This window comes from Haplochromis burtoni, unplaced genomic scaffold, assembly GCF_018398535.1.
Source record: "Haplochromis burtoni strain Fernald_Lab_line unplaced genomic scaffold, NCSU_Asbu1 Contig_67, whole genome shotgun sequence".
Lineage (NCBI taxonomy): Eukaryota > Metazoa > Chordata > Actinopteri > Cichliformes > Cichlidae > Haplochromis > Haplochromis burtoni.
This window is the reverse complement of record NW_024582428.1, coordinates 2,292,230-2,314,878: the sequence shown is the minus strand read 5'-3', so window position 1 is coordinate 2,314,878 and position 22,649 is coordinate 2,292,230. Positions and strand designations below refer to the sequence as shown.

At 40.1% G+C, this 22,649-nt stretch overlaps 2 protein-coding genes across 2 annotated transcripts in view; one reads left to right on the top strand and one right to left on the bottom strand.

The window, feature by feature from the left end:
• Positions 1–3,047: 3,047 nt before the first annotated feature.
• Positions 3,048–8,531, bottom strand: rps6 (ribosomal protein S6). Its single transcript, XM_042221473.1, has 6 exons — positions 8,455–8,531; positions 7,718–7,849; positions 7,146–7,356; positions 4,960–5,106; positions 3,627–3,784; positions 3,048–3,176 (listed from the first exon to the last, which is right to left on the bottom strand). Exons 1-6 carry the CDS (start codon positions 8,458–8,460, stop codon positions 3,081–3,083), a joined length of 750 nt encoding a protein of 249 aa, XP_042077407.1. The 5' UTR covers positions 8,461–8,531; the 3' UTR covers positions 3,048–3,080.
• A 2,208-nt stretch (positions 8,532–10,739) lies between these two features.
• acer2 (alkaline ceramidase 2) overlaps positions 10,740–22,649 on the top strand; it is an 18,439-nt gene continuing 6,529 nt past the window's right edge. The window contains exons 1-4 of the mRNA XM_005946826.3: positions 10,740–11,124; positions 11,538–11,652; positions 15,094–15,235; positions 16,346–16,483. Coding sequence (XP_005946888.1) covers positions 11,011–11,124; positions 11,538–11,652; positions 15,094–15,235; positions 16,346–16,483 — 509 coding nt within the window. The 5' untranslated portion in view covers positions 10,740–11,010. The remainder of the gene's footprint in view (positions 11,125–11,537; positions 11,653–15,093; positions 15,236–16,345; positions 16,484–22,649) is intronic.

Here is a 22,649-nt window from a genome sequence, read left to right as displayed (position 1 = left end):
TGTACTAAGCCAGGCATAGACATTAAATCTGTCTATGCCTATACTCATTAAAGAGATGTAAAATAAACTACACACTAAAAGTGATTGTGAGCAACAATAATGATGATACTGTTGTTGTTTACTGACACCTCTCAGCATTTGGCTGATTGTTTTTTGTTTTTGTTTTTCTGTCCCTCTCTGCTACACATTTACTTTTTATCTGGTCTGCGTGTCTGATAATACTGCTTTCCTGTCAAAAGAGAAGGGCTACATGGCCGCTTCTTTACTCGCCATGGAGACTGGAGAGGCAGGAAGTAGCCTGTGATGAGTCGTGCCAGGCTCAGGTCCTTTGGGGTGTGGAGAACCTTACATGTCACAGTGATGGCGTGAGCAATCTTTTGTTTGTGTCCACTGTAAAGGTGGTATAACACAGAGAGAGACAAAAAGCAGTTTTAATAGAAGGTGAAGAAGGCCACCTCTCCCCCTACACCCATAGAAGAGTTTAGTGAGAGGGGGATGTTAGCCAAGCACATGTCCATTATGGACAGTACCGCTCACCCACTGCATGAAACTGTAGAGCAGGGGTGGGCAACTCCAGGCCTCAAGGGCCGGTATCCTGCAGGTTTTAGATGTGTCCTTGAACCAACACAGCTGATTTAAATGGCTAAATTAGCTCCTCAACACGTCCTGAAGTTCCCCAGAGGCCTGGTAACGAACTAATCGTGTGATTCAGGTGTGTTGACCCAAGGTGAGATCTAAAACCTGCAGGACACCGACCCTCGAGGCCTGGAATTGCCCACCCCTGCCATAGAGGCTGGGAGCAGCTCCTTCAGCATTACTGTCCTTCATCCAGACTGTATGTATGTATTATCAGTCCCACTGAACTTTATGTGCACAGAGAAAAAAAATCATAACTGGAATTTCCCCAGTGAGAGATTAATAAAGTCTACATCAGGGCTGCCCAATCCCAGTCCTCGAGAGCTACTATCCTGCAGCTTTTAGATGCATCCCTACTCCAACACAGCTGAATCAAATGGTTTGATTACCTCTTCAGCATGCCATCGTGTTTGGCAAAGGCCTGATAACAAGCCATTCATTTGATTCGGGTGTGTGGGAACAAGGATGCATCTAAAAGCTGCAGGACAGTAGCTCTCGAGGACCGGGATTGGGCACCCCTGGTCTACATCATGTCGTAAGTGACAATTTAGCACACGACCCAGTTTAATCATTGAAGAGGTTAAACTTTTTCTACCCAGCATGAAACAAAACATTACCAGCAGTAACATTACTTATTTTGATCCAGCTCGTTAAAACACAAGACAGCGTTGCAGACAGCCTAATTTCAATCCAGCCCCTACACACCTTTACCCTGTTTGCAGGCAGTCTCTAGTGGGGGTAGGGTATGAAGCCCTCCACCACAGTGAGCCTGCATCAGTGTAAACTTTACCCACAGTCAATGAGGGTTCAGCACTGACACACACACTGCAGATATTCTGAAAATAGTTTATTCATTTGAGATTCTTAAGTTTAGATATTTAAGATACATAATTCTTCCCCTGATTTACAGAATGAGCTTTCAATATTCATTCAGATGTGATCTAGTTCTAATTGTTCTTTTATTATTAGACAGTTTTTCTTATGTAACTTTTCAAGATGTTCAGTATCTTGAATATCTGAGAAAAATATTAGAGATTTGCAGACATTCAGAAGTAGGTTCTTCATTGCGAGGATCAAACAATGATGAAGGCTCTTTATTTGGAAGAACATCTGACATTGGCAGACTTGAAGGTCTTATATATGTGGTTCTTTGCTACATCGGAAACTGTCTTGAGCAGCACTGGTGCAAAGTTTGCAATGTTGTTAAGTAGAATTTCTTGAGGATATTTCCCTCTGATTTCTGTCAGGATGCTCTGGACTATGTCATCTCTGATGGAGCGGAAGAAGACAGCCTGAAATTTCCATCACTGTGAGTTTTGGAGACGCAAAAGTGGCCTTGGTAACACTTTTTGGAGAGTATGCTCAAACTCTGGGAGGGCATGTTCAAGACCAGTGGGGTCAGGAGTAAATTTACTACCAGAAAAAGACAAATGGTAGTAATACTTTTTAAAACACCTAATGACCCAAATCAGGTCACTTAGGTACCTGCTTTACTTCAACTTAAAGTGGGTCACGAAATGGCCTCTGTGCGATGAAGTATTAAGTTCTAATAGTGACTAGCAGAAAACCACATCACTCACACTGAAAATAGGGTACACAAGATTTGGTTTACCTCCAAAGCAGACTAGAGGCAGAAGACATTTCTGTCCTGCAATCCAAGGCCCAAAGCCACCACATTCAGAACTGTTAGTCTTGTCAGGCCTCGTGTTGTTAGGGAGTGGGTTTCCACACCAGATCCTAGGACTTAAATTTCTCAAGCTCTTCCTCTTGAAGTTTTGAGCAATTTCCTCTTATTGATTACCTCCTTTTTTGTTTTGGGAGTTGTCAAGCAATGATGGTGCATTACTACCAACTGGCTTGGGGTATGGACAATTCACTCACACCAAATAATACTATTGCAGTACAGTATAATAGCAACCACTAAACTGAGGCTGTATCATGCACGGCTGTAGACTCAGTGTTGACCAATTTCTAATTTCCACACAGTTCATTCATCAAACTTTAAGCATGGTAAACTCTTCTCCCCATAGTTGTCACCCTGCTAAATCAAGGCCTTGATAGTTGTTTGATCTCCAGTGAGGACAGCAACACAAATAACCACAGTGTTTGATCTCCAGCGTCTACTTTTCTAAATTGTTCCATTTAAATAGTTTCGTACTTTCATATACTTTTGTTAATACTTCTGTGTAGTCTCCTTGACTAAAAAACAAAACAGGTATTTATACATTTGACTTCCATATAGTCTAACTCAAGAGTTAAAACTCTTCAGGCCAGATTATCCACCACTAACTTAAATTTCTTGTTGCATCCGAATGCATGTAGGTACGCAAGGGACTGACAAAAATAGTCTAATGCGTCACTTCATAGACGGATATCTGGAAGAGAAAATAAGTGACAACTACACAACACCGTTTCAGCAAAACATGACTTTATTTGATTCCATTTTACTTCTGGCTGGACTCTGACTTGGATGTGGATGCCCTCAGAGAGGAAAGACGGCGCCTCTTGGCAATCTGTTCCTGGCGCTTCTCCTTGGCCTCCTGTTTACAAGAACAAATGTGTGTCAATTTCCACATGTCCTACTTTATGTCTTTTTAACATTTCACCATCACATGCTCGAATGTTTTTCAGAGGCAAACTGTAATCTGCTGAATGCCATTACAGCTATATCATGTAAGGCAACTCAAAATGATAACAATAAAAAACACAATCCTATACTTTAAATTTCAAGTGAATAAAGATTCAATCATAACTTAAAGTGTATTTAAGGAAATTTATTACAATATGTTGTTAAGGCATAATGTAGCTGATGTAAATACAGCCACTCCAACACTAGTGGAAATATCACACCTGCCAGAAATTATTTGTCACATTATATTCATTGATCTAAACCACTAGAACATTATTTTGTGTTCAGCTACACGACAAAAGCAGAGTAGTGTGATCTTTGATGCTGGTTAAGGATAATAAAGGCCTAGATTAACGCATACCTTCATCCTCTTGGCCAGCAGCTTTGCGTACTCTGAGGCCTCCTCCTTGTTCTTCTGGGTGCGCTGTCTCTTCAGTGCAATGCGGCGGCGCTTGTGCTGCAGCACACGAGGAGTCACCAGTCTCTGGATCTTGGGAGCCTTAGTTCTGGGCTTCTTACCTACCAAAGCGAGAGGATTGAAAGAGTCAGTGCTGACACAGTTCAAGGTCAAGTGTGGTAATGAGAAAGAAGCTTAATGTACCTAATTTCTATGTCTGTAACTCGTACTGTACTACCTCAAAGGAAGCACATTCCTTACTGTCCAACTGTACAAAAAACAGTAACTTTGATCTGTCTGCATGCTGGCACCCTGCATTAATCAAAGCCTTGCTGATGATTCATTACTAGGCAGAACACAATTCACACAAACAGCACACCTGGGACTTACCTGCAGTCTCCACTTCTGCTGAATCAAGTTTATTATGATAAAGTTCATTTTTCAGCTTGTTCCTGATCTCAGCTCTTTCACCCTAAATTTGAATAACCATGTGCTCATCAAGAAGACTATATTTAACGGCACTCTCTTTTTAGTGATGAGTTGAAATGGCTTTACCACAAACACAATCTTACAAGCACAGACATCACACAAACTCCAGAACAAACAAATGCTTACACAAGGAAATTAATGTTTATTACTTCTTTACACACACACACACACACACACACACACACACACACACACACACACACAGGTCAGAATCCATACAGAAACTTCCACAACTCAGTTTTAATCTGCCTCACGCTTATTACATACAACATGTCTATCTTCTTCATCTCACCAAGGTTGTGTTTACATAATGGAGTCCTAAAAAAGTCTACAGATGCCCTCACTGGCAGATGAGCATCAAAGATCTGTTTTTATAACTATTCCCGCTCTTAAACTTCAAAAAAAGGAAGGAATTAAAAAGGACCTCCTACTGCACAACTGTTGAGTTTGTCCAGAGTTAAACCAACTCTACAAGAAAACAAGACATTGTACTGACCACCCTAGTTAAACCCCACCTCCATAAATTTTAGTCAAAAGACATTTATGTGGGACCTTAAGCCCACTTTTAGTTTATTCTGAATGCTACAGTAATCGCCAATATAGACGTGCCGTTGCAATTTACTGGAAAACCTTTAACATTCAAGATGTGCTCCATACTATCATTATCATTAGACTGGTCAATATTTACATACACAGTCAGCATTATAGTGCCACCTGCTGCTCTGGCATGCTTCTGACGGCGCTTTACATCATAATTTTCTTTCCACATGGACGGAGACATTTCTCAAAATGAAAAAAAGTGTCTTACCTTCTTTAGTCAGGGGTCTCCTCACAACATACTGCCTAACATCATCCTCCTTGGACAAGTTGAAGAGCTTGCGGATCTTGCTGGCCCTCTTGGGACCAAGGCGGCGAGGGACAGTGCTGTCGGTCAGCCCGGGAATGTCCTTCTCACCTGTGAGTAACAAAGACGAGGATGGTCAATCAAGTCTGAAGAATTCTTAAAAGTATTTCTAGCACCAACAGAACAGGATTGTAACAGTCCTAAATACTACGAGTGTCAAATGGCTGAACTTACTATCCAGTTCACAGTTTAACAAACTAATACTTGAAAAGCAGTGACGCTTAGTTTTAACAGAACGAGAGAAAAGCCACAACAATTTGGGCAGTGTTGAGGCATAAAATGCTCAAAGTAAACACGTCAGATTTTCCTACCATGTACCAGAATTTGGGTGTCTTAGCAGTTACAGGAAGATATGAGGTTTTATCGAAATAAATGACAAATGATTTGTCCACCAATACAGAAGAACAGAGACAGCAAACCTTGTCAGTCAGATTATGGAAAACCCTCCTGGCCAAATTTAATGAAGCTTAATGTAGCATTGGTGAAAAAAAACAACCCACTTAAATTGAATTACTTTAAAATGATCGCTTGAAGTTTATGCATTTGTTTAGTTTTGTCTTGTCTTCTGAGCATCACACCAAACCAAAAGTTAACTTATGACAGTTAAAGAGACTCAACTAGATAAAGCTTAAAATACTATATCTGTATTAGGGCTGCCACAAACGATTATTTTGATAGTCGACTAGTCACCAATTATTTATGCGATTAGTCGACTAATCAGATCATGCATCCACTGGACGTAAAACTACAGCTTATTGCACCAGCAGCATCTGCTCTTATATAACTATCATTAGCTTACAGCTTTAAGTGTTTAAGGTCTGTGCTAACTAAAAATAAAGACAAGATGATAGTTTATTCAATTTTAATGAAATTTGCAGATTGTTTCGGTAAAGTTTAATAAACTCCTTGCTATCTAAAATATAACAGGACACCGGAGTAAATTCTCCAGCATCTCACACTTCTGATAATCAGTTGTCTGCTTGACGTTTATTCAGCTGTGTAAAAACTATAACTTTAATCTCAGCCAAACCGATTTACTCAGGAACAAATAAAATACTAAAAAAAAAAAAGCCAAACAACAACATTTTTAATTTATCTAAGTGACTCGTATATATTTAACCTGAGTCGCGAAAGACGGCGGTGGGTTTGAAAACAATTTGCCGGGAGTCCGGTGTTCTCACGGCGCTAGTGACCTAGCCCCCGGCTAGCTATCGAGCTAGTGGGTAACAGACGTCTCCGAAAACGTCGGAGCGCTTTTGAAAATATGTGGTGTCCTGATAAACTGAGCCGATATTTGAGGTTTACACAGCTACATTCTCGCCTGAAAATATGTTAAACGTTTATTTTGTTACCCAGAAAGAATAATAAGAGTAATATTAAAACTATCTAGCTACCGCCATTGTTGGAAACTAAGCTGGGCCGCGCTATGAATTCTGGGACACAGCTGCTTCTTCTTCTTCGGGGTTTAACGGCAGCTGGCATCCTTGTACATGCAGTGCTGCCATCTTCTGTTTCAGTCCGTTATTACACTCTTAAATCCTGCTATTATTCCTGCGTCTTTTGCGATCTTACAAAGCTTCAAACGACACGTCGACTATTAAATCAGTCGTCGACGATTTTGATAGTCGACGTAATCGTGACTAGTCGACAAATCGTGGCAGCCCTAATCTGTATATGTTCTCAGTCATCAAGGTCATGGTAGTCTAATAAGCTTGGAAAGGAAGTGACAGGAGTTCTTTATGCTTCACCTCATCCAAGACGCTTGTAGTTCTGCATTTTAAGAAACCTCTTTAAGTCAAGTCTCTTTCTTTCCAAGCTTTAAAAATACAAGTTTCATTTTTACCATATTATTACGGCAGCAGTTAAAACAATGGGAGAGCATTGCAGTTCAACCATCCACTGTTACTAGGACTGGTCGCATCTGGTGAGCAGCTTCACAGTTACTCTGGCAACACACACTGTCCCCCCTTAATGAATACAGGAAAATCCAAAAGGGTCTGCTGGCGTGCCATCATGCATCATTTACACGTGACTCCAAAGAGATAATCAAAATTATGTGACATATAATGCGCGCACACTAAGCATGTTACCTTTCTTGACGATGACCAAGTTGAGAACGCTGAGGTTGGCATCAACGATGCAGCCACGCACAGACTTGCGCTTGCGTTCACCAGTCCTGCGGGGACGGTAGCAGGAGTGGCCCTTGCTGAGGAGCAGGCGCACACGGCCGGTGGTCAGCACACCTTGCTTCATGGGGAAACCCTGCTTGTCGTTTCCTCCGCTGATGCGCACTACATAGCCCTGCAAAAGCATAGATATGTTGCTTCACATCCTTTCTAGGAATTTCATTTCATTGCAAATCTGCCAGGATGATTAAGGTCAAATTCTCATTGACTACACAAGCAAACTACACTTTTGGCAGAGTCATATCTTGCTTTTCTTTCCACATAATCACTCACATATAATCCAAGTTATCTTCATTAAAAATTGAGGGAGCACAGCTGTTTCAATCAGCCATGGTTATATGGGCTGGTTGCATCTGAAAGCAGCTCCACTGTTCCTCTGGCAACACGCCGTCCCCCCTTAACGACTACGGGTCAGTCAGAAAGGGTCTGCTGGTGTGCCACGCCACGTATTTACCAAACGTCACACAAAAACTCACCTTCCACTCATCTCCCAGAGGGTCAGCAGACACCTCAGTGGCCATTCGCTTCTCATAGAAGGTACGCAGCTTTCGCTCATCATCAACTTCAAGCAGCTTCTGGCAGCCAGTAGCGGGAAATGAGATGTTCAGCTGAAAAAGAGGAGCAGTTACCACGTTACTGGATGTGCACACAGGTAACAGCGAGTCAAGGTGCATCTGAATGTTGCGAACTGAGCTGCTAAAGCTTTTAATTATTTTAATGTCGCTAAAAACAAACAAACAAAAACATTGCTGACTAGAAGCAGCGATTACCGACATCGTGAGCCTGTCTGACGTGAGCTAATGTTTGAATCAGGGGGTAGTGAGAAGGTGGCTCGGGGGCCTGTTAGCTTCTCTGCCGGCTCAAAGCTCAGAAAACTCCGGCTTTAACTATTTGACACAGCCGGCTCAGTTGGTAACATTATCACAGCGCAGGGGAGAGGACGCAAAGGTATAACTACGTTTCATTTGAGTAAAACGAGACTTAAACTGCACCCACATTTCGCTCAGAGTGCGGCCATGTTTCCACAGCGTTCTCCGACAAACTCGTCAGCTAGCTCCCATTTTCATAATCAAAGCTCATCCTGAGCGGCCGAGCCACCATTTCTGCTTTAAATCAGCCCGCATTAAAGTTTACATGGTCAGCTTTCACCACATCGTAATATTTGACAGAAAGCAACAACACGACGAAAAACACAGTTAAAGGATTACGTTACCTTCATTTTGCCAAACCGACCCTCCGACGGTCCGCCACGAAAAAGAGACCGGATATCCGCCTCGTGGTCTCACATAGACCTGAAATGCTATCGCGATAACTGGTTCGCTGAAAAATTTAGGGTTATTAAAATGTCATACTATTAACTTATGTTATACAAGAATTGATATGTTATACTATAAAGTATTTTGTAACTGTGTTCATTTCCTAATTTCATTATATATATATATATATAAATAAATAAATAAATAAATAAATAAATAAATTAAAAAAAACACATAAATGACAAAGAATAGAATATGTATTAATCCTAGTTACAGTGGAGGTGTTGTGGATTTAAAACAATCTGCATTGGGGATTCTTATTGAGCCACGGAGCATGCGTCGGCCAGAGGGTGCCAGAGAGTGCATAAGGAGCTGAGATATTAAGATCATTCCCATCCCAGTCTGGTGAGAGATACATTCTTTGAATACTGGCCTAATCAGCTTCAAAATAAACAGACTGTATCTCTTTGAAAAACACGTAGCCAGTTTGATAAAGGCTACCATAATTAACTGCTCACTTGTACAACACCCTTAGAAAAATACCGATAAAAATAGGCATTAAGCTATGTTAGCTGTTCATGCAGCTTCTGAACAAAGTTACTCATTTTTATTGTGCGATGACAGGCCTTTATTACCCTTTACTGAAAACTTGATATTATCAATTAATACAGCAAAGGTGTTTTTTTGTTTTTTTTTTAAAAAAAGAAGTGCAATCTAAAGGCAAGTCAAGATAGTCCTCCACAATGTCAACACTCAATCCAGGGGGTCAGTGTTGACATTGTGGAGGACTATAAATACCTTGGAGTACACATTGACAATAAACTGGACTGGGCTAAAAACACCACAGCACTTTACAGGAAGGGCCAGAGTCGTCTCTATTTTTTGAGGCGACTGAGGTCCTTCAACATCTGCCAGAAAATGCTCAGGATTTTCTATGAGTCTGTTGTGGCCAGTGCGATCCTCTATGCTGTTGCATGCTGGGGGAGCAGGCTGAGGGTCGCAGATGCCAACAGACTCAATAAACTAATTCGTAAGGCCAGTAATGTTGTGGGGATGGAGCTGGACTCCCTCAAGGTGGTGTCGGAGAAGCGGATGCTGTCCAAGATAAAGACAATGTTGGATAACACCTCCCACCCACTCCATGACATGCTGGTCAGTCACAGGAGCTCGTTCAGTGAGAGACTGAGATTACCAAAAAGCACCACTGAACGACACAGGAAATCTTTCCTGCCTGTGGCCATCTCCCTGTACAACACATCCACTTAACACACTGGTTACTGCTACAACTACACGTTTCTTTTCCAGCTATTTATTAATGAGTGTGCACAATAATAGGGCTGTCCCACACAAAACTTAGCAGAAAGAATAGACCAGGAGTGTCAAACATATTGCACAGAGGTTGGACAGGGCCTGCTAATTTACTCAGTCATAGCTTTTGATAGCTTGACTGAGTAAATTATGTGTGTACATTTTGGATTTGTAACTGTGTTTAGATCAGTTTTAAAGTCTTACAAAGACATCACCCACCTTTCACACCAAATGTATAAAGTAATATTTATGTCATTTTTGTTAGTATTCTGTTATTTTTATTTATTTAACAGGGACAACGCATATGAATGGACACTAGTAGATGAAAATACAACATGTAAACATTACATTTTAGCAAAACGTCTAATTTCCAGGCACATTACATAAAATTTACACAAAAAACATACAGATATAGAAACTATAGCATATCGTGAAAACACTAGTTATTTTATTGTATTTTTTATTTTGTTTTTGTTTTTCTTACTTTGGTCTACTTTTAAAGAACAATAAAGCTGTGGATTTGGTTCAGTTTGGTATGGAAGCTTGTTGCTAATAAAAAACAAAACAGATAGAAATAAGGCAAAATTAAAAAATAGGAAAAAAGGAAAGCTCGATTTGTTTATGGAAGGGAAAAGGGTAGAAATGTATTATTGTTATTCAGTATTCTGGAGAAAATCGAAATTTGGAGATCTTAACTGTAATTCTGTTTTAGAGACAGCAAAAACAAAAGAAAGAAAGAAAGAAAGAAAGGAAAAAGTATTCTTTGACTACTGCTGACTTGAACATACAAACTTTAAGTATCTCTCCCCCCCCCCACTACTCTTTTTTTTTTTTTTTTTTAATTACCGTGACAAAAATAAGTAAACTCTTCCTTCCTGACCTACGTTTGACCGAAGAAGGAAGCAGGCAGGAGTGACTTCTCTTGCAGCCTGAGCACTCTTTGAGTCGCGGACTGAGCAGCTGTCAGTGGACGAAGCAGAGCGTCACGACGAGCAGGAGGCTTTGTGGAAGAAGGACGTTCTCAAAATGCAGCTCCATAACGATTTCCCCAGTGTGTCACAGGCTCGAGTGGCCGATACGTGCCACGACTCGGACGTTAGGATCTAGCGTGCAGCCAGCGAGTCGACGGATAGCGACTTTCCCCTCCTCGGTTGTTTTATGTGCTGTCTGCTCGGCGCTGTCCATCCGACAGAACTAGTTCAGACATGAGTAACGTTAATGTGATGTTTTGGGACCAGTTGCAGGCTGGTAGCTCCGAGGTGGACTGGTGTGAAGGCAATTACCTTATTTACCCCAGCATCGCTGAGTTTTACAACACGGTCGGTTCTGAGAAGGGGGCTTGTTGTTGTTGTTTTTCTCGCTATTTTGCACATTACAGTTTTGTTTACAGTCAAAGCCTTTCTGCATTTCCTCTTCTTGCTGTTGTCTCCGTTGCACTGCTTGTTTTACTCCCCTTTCCTTTCTTTCTTTTGTAGTTTAATGGCTTCTTTGCGCTATACAAATACAGGCCATTTACCATTTACTTCCCAGGTTAACGACTGCTTAGCTGAGCAGTCTGGCTGCTTTTCAGCTTCAGCATCATGATATTTATTGTTAGTAGCAGTTTACAGGTTTTGCATGCCAGTTTCTGAACAGCCACCGAGGCCCGCACACTGATCAACTTTTGACGGGCATTGCTGGCTCTTTGCTGTGGGATCAGTGACAAAGACTTTTCTGTTGTTTATCATTTCAGATCAGCAACATTTTGTTTTTTGTTTTGCCGCCGATACTAATGTGCCTGTTCCGCCAATATGCAAAACATTTCAACAGTGGGATTTACCTCATATGGATACTGCTAGTTGTGGTCGGTAAGTTGGCTGCTGACCTCTCTTAACCCTTCATTTTCATTTATTTATTTTTCATTTCTCATCTATACACGTGGTACATAAAGCAAGCGTCAGATAGGGAGGCTTCAAATAAATAAATAAAATAGTGGATGTCATACAGATCACCAGTTGTCAGGCATCTTGGGAAGATTTGCCAGTTTTCTGTTGTTTAGTCTGTCTCTTCCTTAATCTCAAACTCTGAGATGTTGAGATCAAGGATCTGCGTGGGGGCCTGACCATCTGTTGCAGGGCTCCTTGTTTGATCGTTGCCATTTTTTGGCTTTATATGTGGGTGTGTTGATAGAGGTAGTGCACTGCACTTTTTGCATACATAAGGAGACTCACTAGAAAAGCACATCAGCATAATTCAGTTGAGTACATAAGTGCCACTAACACTGCTATGACTGTAAAAAGAAAAGGATCATTATAGGATTCATAAAGGAGGCCTTTATAGCTGGGCTGCTACATCAGATTGCATTAGATTAAGTGCTAAGTTGTTAACCCTAACATACTCTTCATATTCGCCTTCTTCATAGTATACATATAGTATTTGGCATTAATAAATGTATGACTAATCCTTACTTTGTGTATTAGAGAGCAGACAGTGTTTTGTTATTTTTGTTTATTAATTTTTGTTTAGGTTTTACAACATTTGTTTATGGAAAAAAATATCTAATATCTCACACTCATGTCAAGTTTTACCCAAGACACAAAAACGTAACAGCCATATTCATCTAAATATATTTGAACTGAGTTGATCATCGTTACTATCATTGTGCAGATGCCAAAAGTTATCAAATTTGAAGGTAAATAAGGCCATTTGAGGTATTTTTACTGCTGTCAAAACGGGTCAAATGAATGTGTAAGTAAAGGGACTGAGTAAATAGTCCTTACACAAACCAATTTCAAAAAGAATTGTGTATTCCTGTAAGACTTTATTCACAGCAAAAAAATATTATTTTTTTCCTTTATTTTTTATGAGAGTAAGCAAAGTATCTGAGGGGTTTGCACTGTTAACTAGTACAAACCAGAAGGTTAAAGTATGTCGACTTGGTCTCTAGGCAGTTACGATGGACATTTAATTTGAACTAGTTTCCAGGTTTTAGACCAAAGGAGTGATCTGTATACACTTGTACTGCAGTGGCACTGTTGGGGTGCACAGTTTCTCAGCTGTGGCCTCTATCACCATCTTTAGATTGATTTTGAATTCATTATGTCCCATTCAATATTTAGGCCTTTAATGGTGCTTCTTCATCTACACAGTTCAATAGAGAGCCTTTCCCCATCGATGCCGTTTTGCAAACGCTCGGATTGCCCTGTCAGCAAAGATAACCCGAGAGCAACCCCACCTCTGTTCCAAGGAGGTGACCTTGGTGGGTGTCCGGGAAAAAAAAAGTAGTTGAAAAAGATTTGCATAACTGTCAGATTTAAAGAACTCGAGCTGGGTGTTTTCCTCTGTGGCCCATGTGTGGTCCAATGTAAAGGGAAATAAACGCAGTCTCCTGGCTTTGTTGGAGCCTCTCAGACAGTTGAACATTCTTGGTCCATACGTGTTGCCATACCATAAATCCTTATCTGTGTAGCTTGGACTGCATCCATTTTCTTTTCTTTGATTCTGGAGGCTTTTTAAAACAAAGCCAGTGCCAGCAACGGGTCACATGGTTTCATGCCGTTTCCTCTGTTTCAGCAGTTATGATGAACTTTGACTCGAATAGAAAAGCAAGCCTATAGTTTCTAGTTCAAAAACAACATCCAGCTCCTTTTTATTTCAACTTAGCCTCAGCAGTGTGTGCAAATATAGTTTGGCTACTTTGCATCCATATTTTGACCTGTCAGCAGATCAAAAGTAAGAACGTGTAAATTAAGGCTTTGAATTAAGAAATTACACTCCTCACTAGGGCTGTTCGATTCATTTTACGCTATCGTTTGTTTCGTGGTGTTGCAAAATAAACTGTTTACAGCAATATTTTTTCATTGTTCTGATGGTCACTGTAGTGGCTATATTAATTTCTTAAAGTTCTCTCTTTCTCTTATATTTTATATAACCACACTACTGACGGACAAGCGCCTGTTTTTATGCGTTGTGGTTAGCAACAACGACGGTAACACCATCGTGTGTCCGCTTGTTTATGTTCCACATAAACCTTTCACAATAAAGCTCAAGATCCTGTTGAGACTTTTCAAAATAAACTGAATCACGTGAAAGAGCAGATTATTTACAGATGAGTATTAAAAAAGAGCCGCCAGGTTCTAATAAATAGACCTTAGACTCAAACATTAGAACAGGCTTCTCCCCGCAGCACGCCGTGTAATAAATACTCACAAAGAAAACGGCGGCCTTCACAACTTGTGTCTAAAAATGTATAGTTTCATACATCGGTTAAAAAACTCGACTCCAGCTACATGACGCGCAGCTGGAAACACTTCCCGCAAGACGAGCTGCCCGAGATTCACAGAATTGACAGAAAATGTTACATTTTTGTGATTTATATCGTTATCGGACGATAGAATTCTTATATCGGGATATGAGATTTTGGTCATATCGCACAGCCCTACCCCTCACTGAGCTGAAGGCAACATATTCATATCCTGTCAAGTCACAAAGAACCTGGATTCTACTTTTAGTTTTAATGGAAAAAAGGACCAGTCTTTAAAAAAAGAGCTATTTTTGCTTTTTTTTAACCATTTCATCTTTATGCAAATATCTGTTATATCCAACTAACACTCCTCAGTTAGCCATTTTTTTTCTTTGCTTGACTGATTATGAAGTAGCTGCTGATTCATTTACATGAATGCTTATTTAAGTCTTTTATTGAATGGCTCATTCTCATGCCTAGGTTGAGAACCATGACAGGTTTTCACGATTAGTAACAACTGAGTGGGAGCAACATTTGATAAGAAGTCTGCTGAAATGTTGCACCTGATAATAAAAAGTCTGTTCTACCGTGATAAACAAGGAGGGGAAAGTGACTGCTGCATGTCTCTGCAGCATTTCAAGGCTTCATTTCTAAATAACTTTGCAAATTAAAGGCCAACAAAAGAGGCCTTTACATTCACTGTTACACAATGACTGCCTTTCCTCATAAAACATTTGGCAAACATTTGCACAATAACTTGAAACCCACATGTTTAGCAGCTTGAAAACGGCTTTCAAAGTTCCCATCATAGATAACAGCCGGTCCTGTTCGATGTGTGATGATTGTGGCGTTCCAACTGTGCTCCGTTTTTCGGTTATTGTTTTGAACTCGTCGTTTTAGAGGGGGAATATTTTAACTCTACGTTTGCTATTCTCAGTTATGTTCTGATGTTATAAAAGAGAGAGGGAGCACGTAACAAAACACAGACTGCCTCATTTATCCTGCCCTTTGAATACAAAACTTAAACATCTATCACTGTCCTTCTGTGTCTCTTCCTTTCTCCAAGGTATTGGATCGACTTATTTTCATGCCACCCTCAGCTTTCTTGGCCAAATGCTGGACGAGCTAGCCATATTATGGGTGCTCATGTGTGCCATAGCCATGTGGTTTCCAAAGAGGTATTTACCCAGGATATTCAGGAGGGATCGGTATGTTGATAACAACAACTATTATTATTATTATTATTATTATTATTATTATTATTTATTATTATTATTATTATTATTATTATTATTATTGTAAAAAAAGAGCTTAAACTATGTGCATGTGTAGATATGTAGTCCTGTGAAAAACTATTTACTCCTTTCCTAATTGGGTTTTCTTTTTCTGCAATATTTGGCACAATAAAATGTTTCCCATCATCAAACAAAGTTACAGTCTTTTACATCACTTTGGAGGAATTTTGGCCCTCTCGTCTTTGCAGAATTGTTTTAATTCAGTCACACTGGAGGATTTTCGAGCATGGTTTAAGGTCATGTCAAAGCAACTCAATCAGATTTAAGGTGCAGCCCTTGTCTAGGCCACTCCAAAACCTTCATTTTGGGGTTGTTTAAGACATTCAGAGGTGAACTTGCTGGAGTGTTTTAGATTATTGTCCTGCCGCTTTTGAGCTCGTTTATCCTACCGGTACTTCATTTTGTCAGACAGGTTCTGTTTAAGTGATTTCTTAATTCAGAAGCTCTACCAGTAATCAGGCCTGAGGCCTATCCTTCATGCTCTTAACTCTTAATTATCATTCAAGCAGCTAAAAGTGTTTAGCTCTGACTGGAATTACTCACAGCTGGTGGCATCTGATGGTAGTGGCAATAATTAAGAATAAACACTAAAGCAGATACAGTGTAGGTTTGTCCCGTGCAAGGCAGGGCAAACATTTTTTTTCCCACATGGTCAAATATGTAGCATATGCATTTAGTACATTTAGCTCACTGTTGTCACATGATATCTCAGCTGCTGTGACACTCCTGTTTAATAATAGTCCTTTCTAAGATAGCTGACACCAGTAAAAGCTGCATCACATGTCTTTACTTCTCCTTGCATTGTCACCAAGCTGTCACAGCTGCTTGCTCTCACTTCAGGCTGCTACTTGTTTTGCCCAGCCTTTTGATTAGAGCTGAGCGTGTTTGTTATGTGCACCTTAAGTGGGTCATAATAATTTCTGGAGCACATCTGAGTCATCCAAACACTCCCTCTGTATCTTACAATCATGTTCATGGAGTATTGCAGCAATATCTGTCTGTTTTGTTCATTAATCCATCTAGGTCGAGATTCAAAGTGGTCATCGGCATCTTATCAGGGATCACCACGGGGCTGGCCTTTGTGAAACCTGTTGTCAACTCGCTGTCACTGATGACTCTGGGAATCCCATGTACCGTGCTGCTCATTACTGAGCTGAAAAGGTAAGACGGAAGAGTATGACTGTGTGTGTGTTTGTTTAAACAGCATAGATGAGTGTAAGTAGCCGAGTAGGTCTGAGCCAGAAGTGGCACACTGAGTAAACTACATGGACTATGTATCAAATGTGGACATGCTCTGAGCATCAAAAGAGGGAAGACGATGCAGAAATTTTTAAACCTAAAGTAAGTAAAGTAAAAGTTTATTTTTATAAACCCCTTACAGGAAGCAAGTGGTGAATCTGTTGGCTGATTTATAAAAAGATGTGTGATTGTGCAGAAGTCTGTGAGAAAATGATCTTACTGCTCACGCAACTTATGACCACATGTTTCTAATGGGTTTGTGGTCTCAGCCACTAGTTTGAAGTCTCCTTTAACACAGCTTGATGTTTATTTTAGCAAATTATGGTGCCTTCCTGAGTGTCTCTCATGATAAAGCAGAGTATTTCTAAGGGCCTAGTTATGTGTGCAATGTCATAGTCTTATTCTCAATCAAATCTAACCCTTACTAGTCATGTCCAGTTGAAAAACACTTAAAAACATGCACTCACACACAAAAGATCACTGCCAAAAGGCTTAAAATGTCACTAAGGGCCACATTTGCTCAGTGGGGATAGTATCACAAAAACAAACCCCTGGAAGTGGAAAGCTTTGCTCTCTCTCTCTCTCCACTTTGAAATCCTGTCTCAGGCTACGTCCACACTAATGCATTTAGTTTTCTCTCCGTTTTGGCCTCCTGTCCACACTGAGACAGCGTTTTGGCTCATGGAAAACGCAGCGTTTTGGAAACACTCTCAAAAACGCATACATTTGAAAACGGTGCTTTCGCGTCGCAGTGTGGACAGCCAAAATGGAGACTTTCTAAAATGATGAGCATGTTAGTCATGTGATGCAGTCATGTGACCAATTAAACTAAGATAGTGTAGGGCATTGTTGTTTTGTTTGCTCTCAAGCCCTATTAAAGATTAATATCAGTCTGTACATGCTCCAGATAACTTTTCTTCAAATCTTTTAACTCTCACTCGCAGTTGCAACTTTATGCTTTTGTGTTACCCGCAGCAACAACTCCACCTCATTGTTAGTCCATTTAAAAAACTCGGTGCTTTTCCTCAACATTTTCCCGCGACGTTTCAAAGACCCGGAAAGTAAATAAGTAGCAGACAGAAATGAGGCAGGTCGAATCTTGTTGCGCTTCACGCATCCGCAGTACTGGAACGTAAGCGTTTTCAGCCGTTTCAATGTAGGCACGCAACTCTGTGAAAATGACTGAAAAGGCTAGTGTGGACGCGGAGTGTTTTCAGATGAAAATGCCGTTTTCAATTCTATCCGGGCTAGTGTGGACGTAGCCTGAATCTCAAAACCTCCTGAAATATACTCACTCTGATTGTCTTCCAGCTTAATAGGTATTTTGGTTTATTCTTATCGTTTTTATTCTTTTATTCTTCTTGTAACCAACATAATTTCCTTAAGAATTATTAAAGTATTCTGATAACTGTTCTGTTTGGGTGGTTTCGAGTGCACACTACTTCAGCTGCAGGAAAGTTGATAGAATTTCACTATACAGGCTAACTTTTCTGTTAGGAATTTATGGGGATTTCTAAAATATGTGTTAAAAGCTGAAACCTGCTCTGCGTTGCTGGAAAACGTAACTGCCTGTGGCATGCGCTGTATGCATCTTGTACTAGGCAGCTATTGTCCCCCTCCCTCTGACAGCCTGCTTTGTTAGTGAAAGTTACAGTTTTATTCTAACAGAAATATGAGTGGCTCGGCTCTAAAGCAGCTTTCTGTGGTGATGAAGACTCTTTTTTTTTTTTCCGTGAAAGTCAACGCAAACCATGTGAAGTCAATGATTTAGTTCTCATTCTCCAACATAACTACTGAGTCTCACTTAAAAGTGAGAAAGTCCAGCAGTGCTGAAACTTTGGATTGTTTTATATGTTTTGGTTTTATGCAATCACGTTACTTAGCACCCACCTAAATGTTGTCGTCTTCTATCCGGTTGTTCAGTCTGACGTCACTAGCAGTGTCTGGACCTAAACTCCGCTGCAGGTCCAACGATCAAACGATCACTGTGGCATTACTGAGAGTTGAAAAACTGTCTAAAGTCTTTCATCTTTAATAAAATAATCAGCGTTCTGCTCTACCAGGTGTAACAATTGAGTTTAGCATCCAGGCATCCATGAAAACGGAATTTATGACATTTAACGGAGTTAGAAGTTAGCAGGAAGTTAGCTTGCTAGCTTCTATCTAAATACAACATAGCATGTCCTGACTGCGGAGTTTTGGAAACAAATTAAAACGTACAGCTCTGCTATCACTTCCAACATAAATGAAGACGGAAAACTAAACAGCAGTGACGTTTGTAGTGTTACTGAAGTTGGGCTAGCTGGTATATAATGATGTGCTACGTGACCGCTAGCAACACAGCTATGTTAGCATAATATAAACAAGCTAACTTTTTTTCCACTCGATAAAAGTTAACGTGAGTGTTCTCGGTGGTCAGAACAAATGTAATCGCATGGCAGGATGCTGTAAAAGGACCAAACTTCAGCCAGGAGAACAACTGAGATAATCCATCCACAATACGAGGTTAGTCATTCATATACTGCTGCATGGGCTGGGCTGTAGTTACATCCTAAGGTTTTAAAAACTGAGCTTAAATAAATGATTAGCGGTAATAAAAGCCGAGGGAGGTCAACAGTGATCACTGACTGTTTTAGGAGCTTTTTGAGATCTAAATAGAAGAAAATACATAACATTAAACATGTTAACAACACAAAAGCCATATTAAACGCAGACTACTTTAGAGCCCGGAAGTAGGATTCGTCCGTCATCACTGAACAATCGGATAGCTAAGACTCATAATCGCGATCAGCCTATTGGCAGAGGTTTGTTTGGCGGAAACGCCTGGTATGTGCCCAACTGGAAATAACATTGGCGGTAAATAAGAAGCGACTGCAGCATCAAAGGATGTAGCATAAATCACAAAAAATTTATTTTTATCAGCCCCAAATAATGTAAACCAGCAGTCCTCTATGAAGTCTCTGGCTTTGTTTCAGTCATGCCTTTATAGGCAGGGAAATGTTCCAGAGTTGATGCATGGGAGATATGATAACCTGACTTATCAACAATGTGCTTTATCACCTCTTTAAGTCTTGAACTGTTTAAATAACAGAAATCAAATAGTGAAGTCGGTGCATTGTTAACATGCCACCTTTCACCTTTTTGTACTGTCTGGTGTGTCTGTTCCAAACTTATTATGTGGAAGAAAGTTCCTGAAAGCACAACAAGCCTTTCACGCTGTTTTTCTGCGTGTTTGTGTCCTTAATGCTTCCTAGCCGTCACAGTAACGTGGACGTATGTTCCATTGCTTCCGTTTCCCATAACCCTTACTCAACACCATCAGTCCCCAAAATTCATCTATTGTTCAACGTGTTAGTAATTCTTCACATTACTGCCAGTGCCAATCATCCATTGAAACTGCTTGTTTTTGTTGTTCCAAGTGTGAGAGAGTTCCTGTTGCCCCGACTGATGGACTTTTGCCCTCAGAAAGGACAGAAAACTTAGTTGTTGGTTTCAATCCAAGTCAACTTTCAGGCCAGCAAGAACAACATGTTCTGTGAGTCAACTGTGAGCATGCAGAGGAAGTATATAAAATTACAAAACTGGATACTTTAATACTATTATAACTAGCCTGCAGCGTTTTTTTAAAGTGGGGTGTAGAAGAAAATTCCATCATGGACACAATTTTTAGTGACTGCAAAGTTACATATGCAATGTACACTGAGCGTGATGGAGAACATTGTTAGTATTATAGTAAGTTTTAAGATCTTATTATGAATTTGGTGAATGTGAAACAGCTCATGGAACATATCACAGATAATAAGGTTAAATAATAACATGCTTGGGGGAGGAAATAAAAGCATCCTGTTTCTGTTACAAGATGGATGTAGGCACCGTGAAGTCACCCACTGATGTTTTGACTCCACATATTGAAGCTTCAGTGTTATTTATGACCACTTTATTAGGTATACCTTTCTACTAACCGTTTTCTTTCAAGCAGAGGTTCCGCCCTGTACTAGAGAGGTTTTATCTTTATTTATTTAACCTTTAGTCCCATTGAGACTGAACGTCTCATTAACAAGAAAGACCTATTTTATTTTTGGCAAAGAGTCAACAAGGTTCAGCCAAGTAATTTTGGTCCATATTTAGGAAAAAAAAATAGTTGTTCATCAGCTTTGAAACGATCCACAGGAATGGGAGTCGCTGAAACTTGAGTGATAAATTTAATTAGTGTCCAGCTTTGTGTCACGTATGCTACAGACCTCTGTTTTGTACAGTCGAGTGCGAGGAGAGTCACATCAGGGCTCCACCCTTATCTTTGCCTCCCACAATTATACTCCTCAGATTCCCCAGCACTTTCTCTCAAAGCAGAAGCACTAATCTAATGTCATGTATCTTATCTCACATCCTTCTATAATCTCCTGGCTGATGGGAGCAGTTTTCCAGATATCCGGCTATGTGATGACGTTTTTGTCAACATATATTTGCTGGCAGGAAAGGGCGTTTGCTCGATAAGAGTAATTTATGTAAAATATTTCAGGCCAACTGACTTGATGTATAAGGTTTACAACAGAAGTGAGCATAGTTCTGTCCATATGGTGAAGTAAGCAGTTCAATATTTACTCTTTCTTTTCTTTTTTCTACTAAAAAAGTGTTTATTGGGGATTTCTTAGAGATGATTCTCATAGCTGCTCTTTGCTGCTGCTTTATTGCTCCATGTTTATGATTAAAATGCCACATTTTTTTTACTTGTTTACTGAAGCATATTCTAAGTAAAGTTATATAATGGGCATGGACATAATGTGTAGACTCACAGCTTTCATTTGAGGGTATCCACATTCAGATTGGATGTAGGGTTTAGGAGTTTCAGCTCCTCAACATGTGCCACCCTTTTTTTTTTTTTTTTTTTTTAAAGGGGCCAAATGTAATTGGACAATTGACTCAATTTCATTGGGAGGTGTGGGCAGTTGATTTGAGGTGTAGTTCTTGTATTTAGAAGATTTTGCTGTGACCAGACAGTAGACACTGGAGAGCTACTTGGCCTTGTTTTCAAAGGAGCTCTCCATGGAGGTGAAACAAGCCATCCTTAAGCTGCGAAAACAGAAAAAAAACCCATCTCAGAAATTGCTACAATAGTAGAACATTGGTGAATGATCACAGAATCATTCCCATGGTGAAGAGAAACTCCTTCACAACAGCCAACCAGGTGTACAATACTCTTCGGGAGATTGACCTTTTGATATCCAAGAGGACTGTGTGAAAGTAAATACAGAGGGTTCACTGCAAGGTGCAAGCCACTCATCTCCCCCAGAAAGGCCAGATTGTACATTGCTAAAAATCATCTAAAAAGCCAGCACAGTTATGGAAAAACATTCTTCGGACAGATGAAGCCAAGATCAGAATAGAGTGGTGAGAATGATGACAAGAAAAAATTATGGAGAAGGCGTGGAACAGCTCATGATCCAAAGCATACCACATCATCTGTAAAACACAGCGGAGGCAGTGTGATGGCATTGGGGTGCATGGCTGCCAGCTGCACTGGGACTCTAGTGTTTATTGATGATGTGACACAGGACAGAAGCAGCCAAATGAATTCTGGGGTGTTAAGAGACAAGCTAGGAGTTTATTCAAGCAAAGAAGTGGAATATTTTTGAAGATCCAAGTCAGTCAGCTGATCTTAACACAGTCGAGCATGCATTTCACTTGTTGCAGATTAAATTTTGGACAGAAAGGGCCACAAACAAACAGCAACAAGCAGCAAGTTGCTGCAGTAAAGGCCTGCCAGAGCATTAAAACAGAGGGAACCAACATCTGGCGATGTCCATGATTTCAAGACTTCAGGCTGTCATTGCCAGCAAAGGGTTTTCAACTAAGTATTAGAAATAAACATTTTATTTTCAGTTATTTAATTTGTCAAGGGAATGTGTTAATAATGTATGTCATTTGAAAGCACTTTCCCCCATTGTTCAGTAAATTTCTTCTTGTGTTTTTGTTTTTTATCTTGCTAGACAGAAAGTAAGTTTGTTTGTTTGTTTGTTTGTTTGTTTGTTTGTTTGTTTGTTTGTTTGTTTGTTTGTTTGTTTGTTTGTTTGTTTGTTTGTTTGTTTGT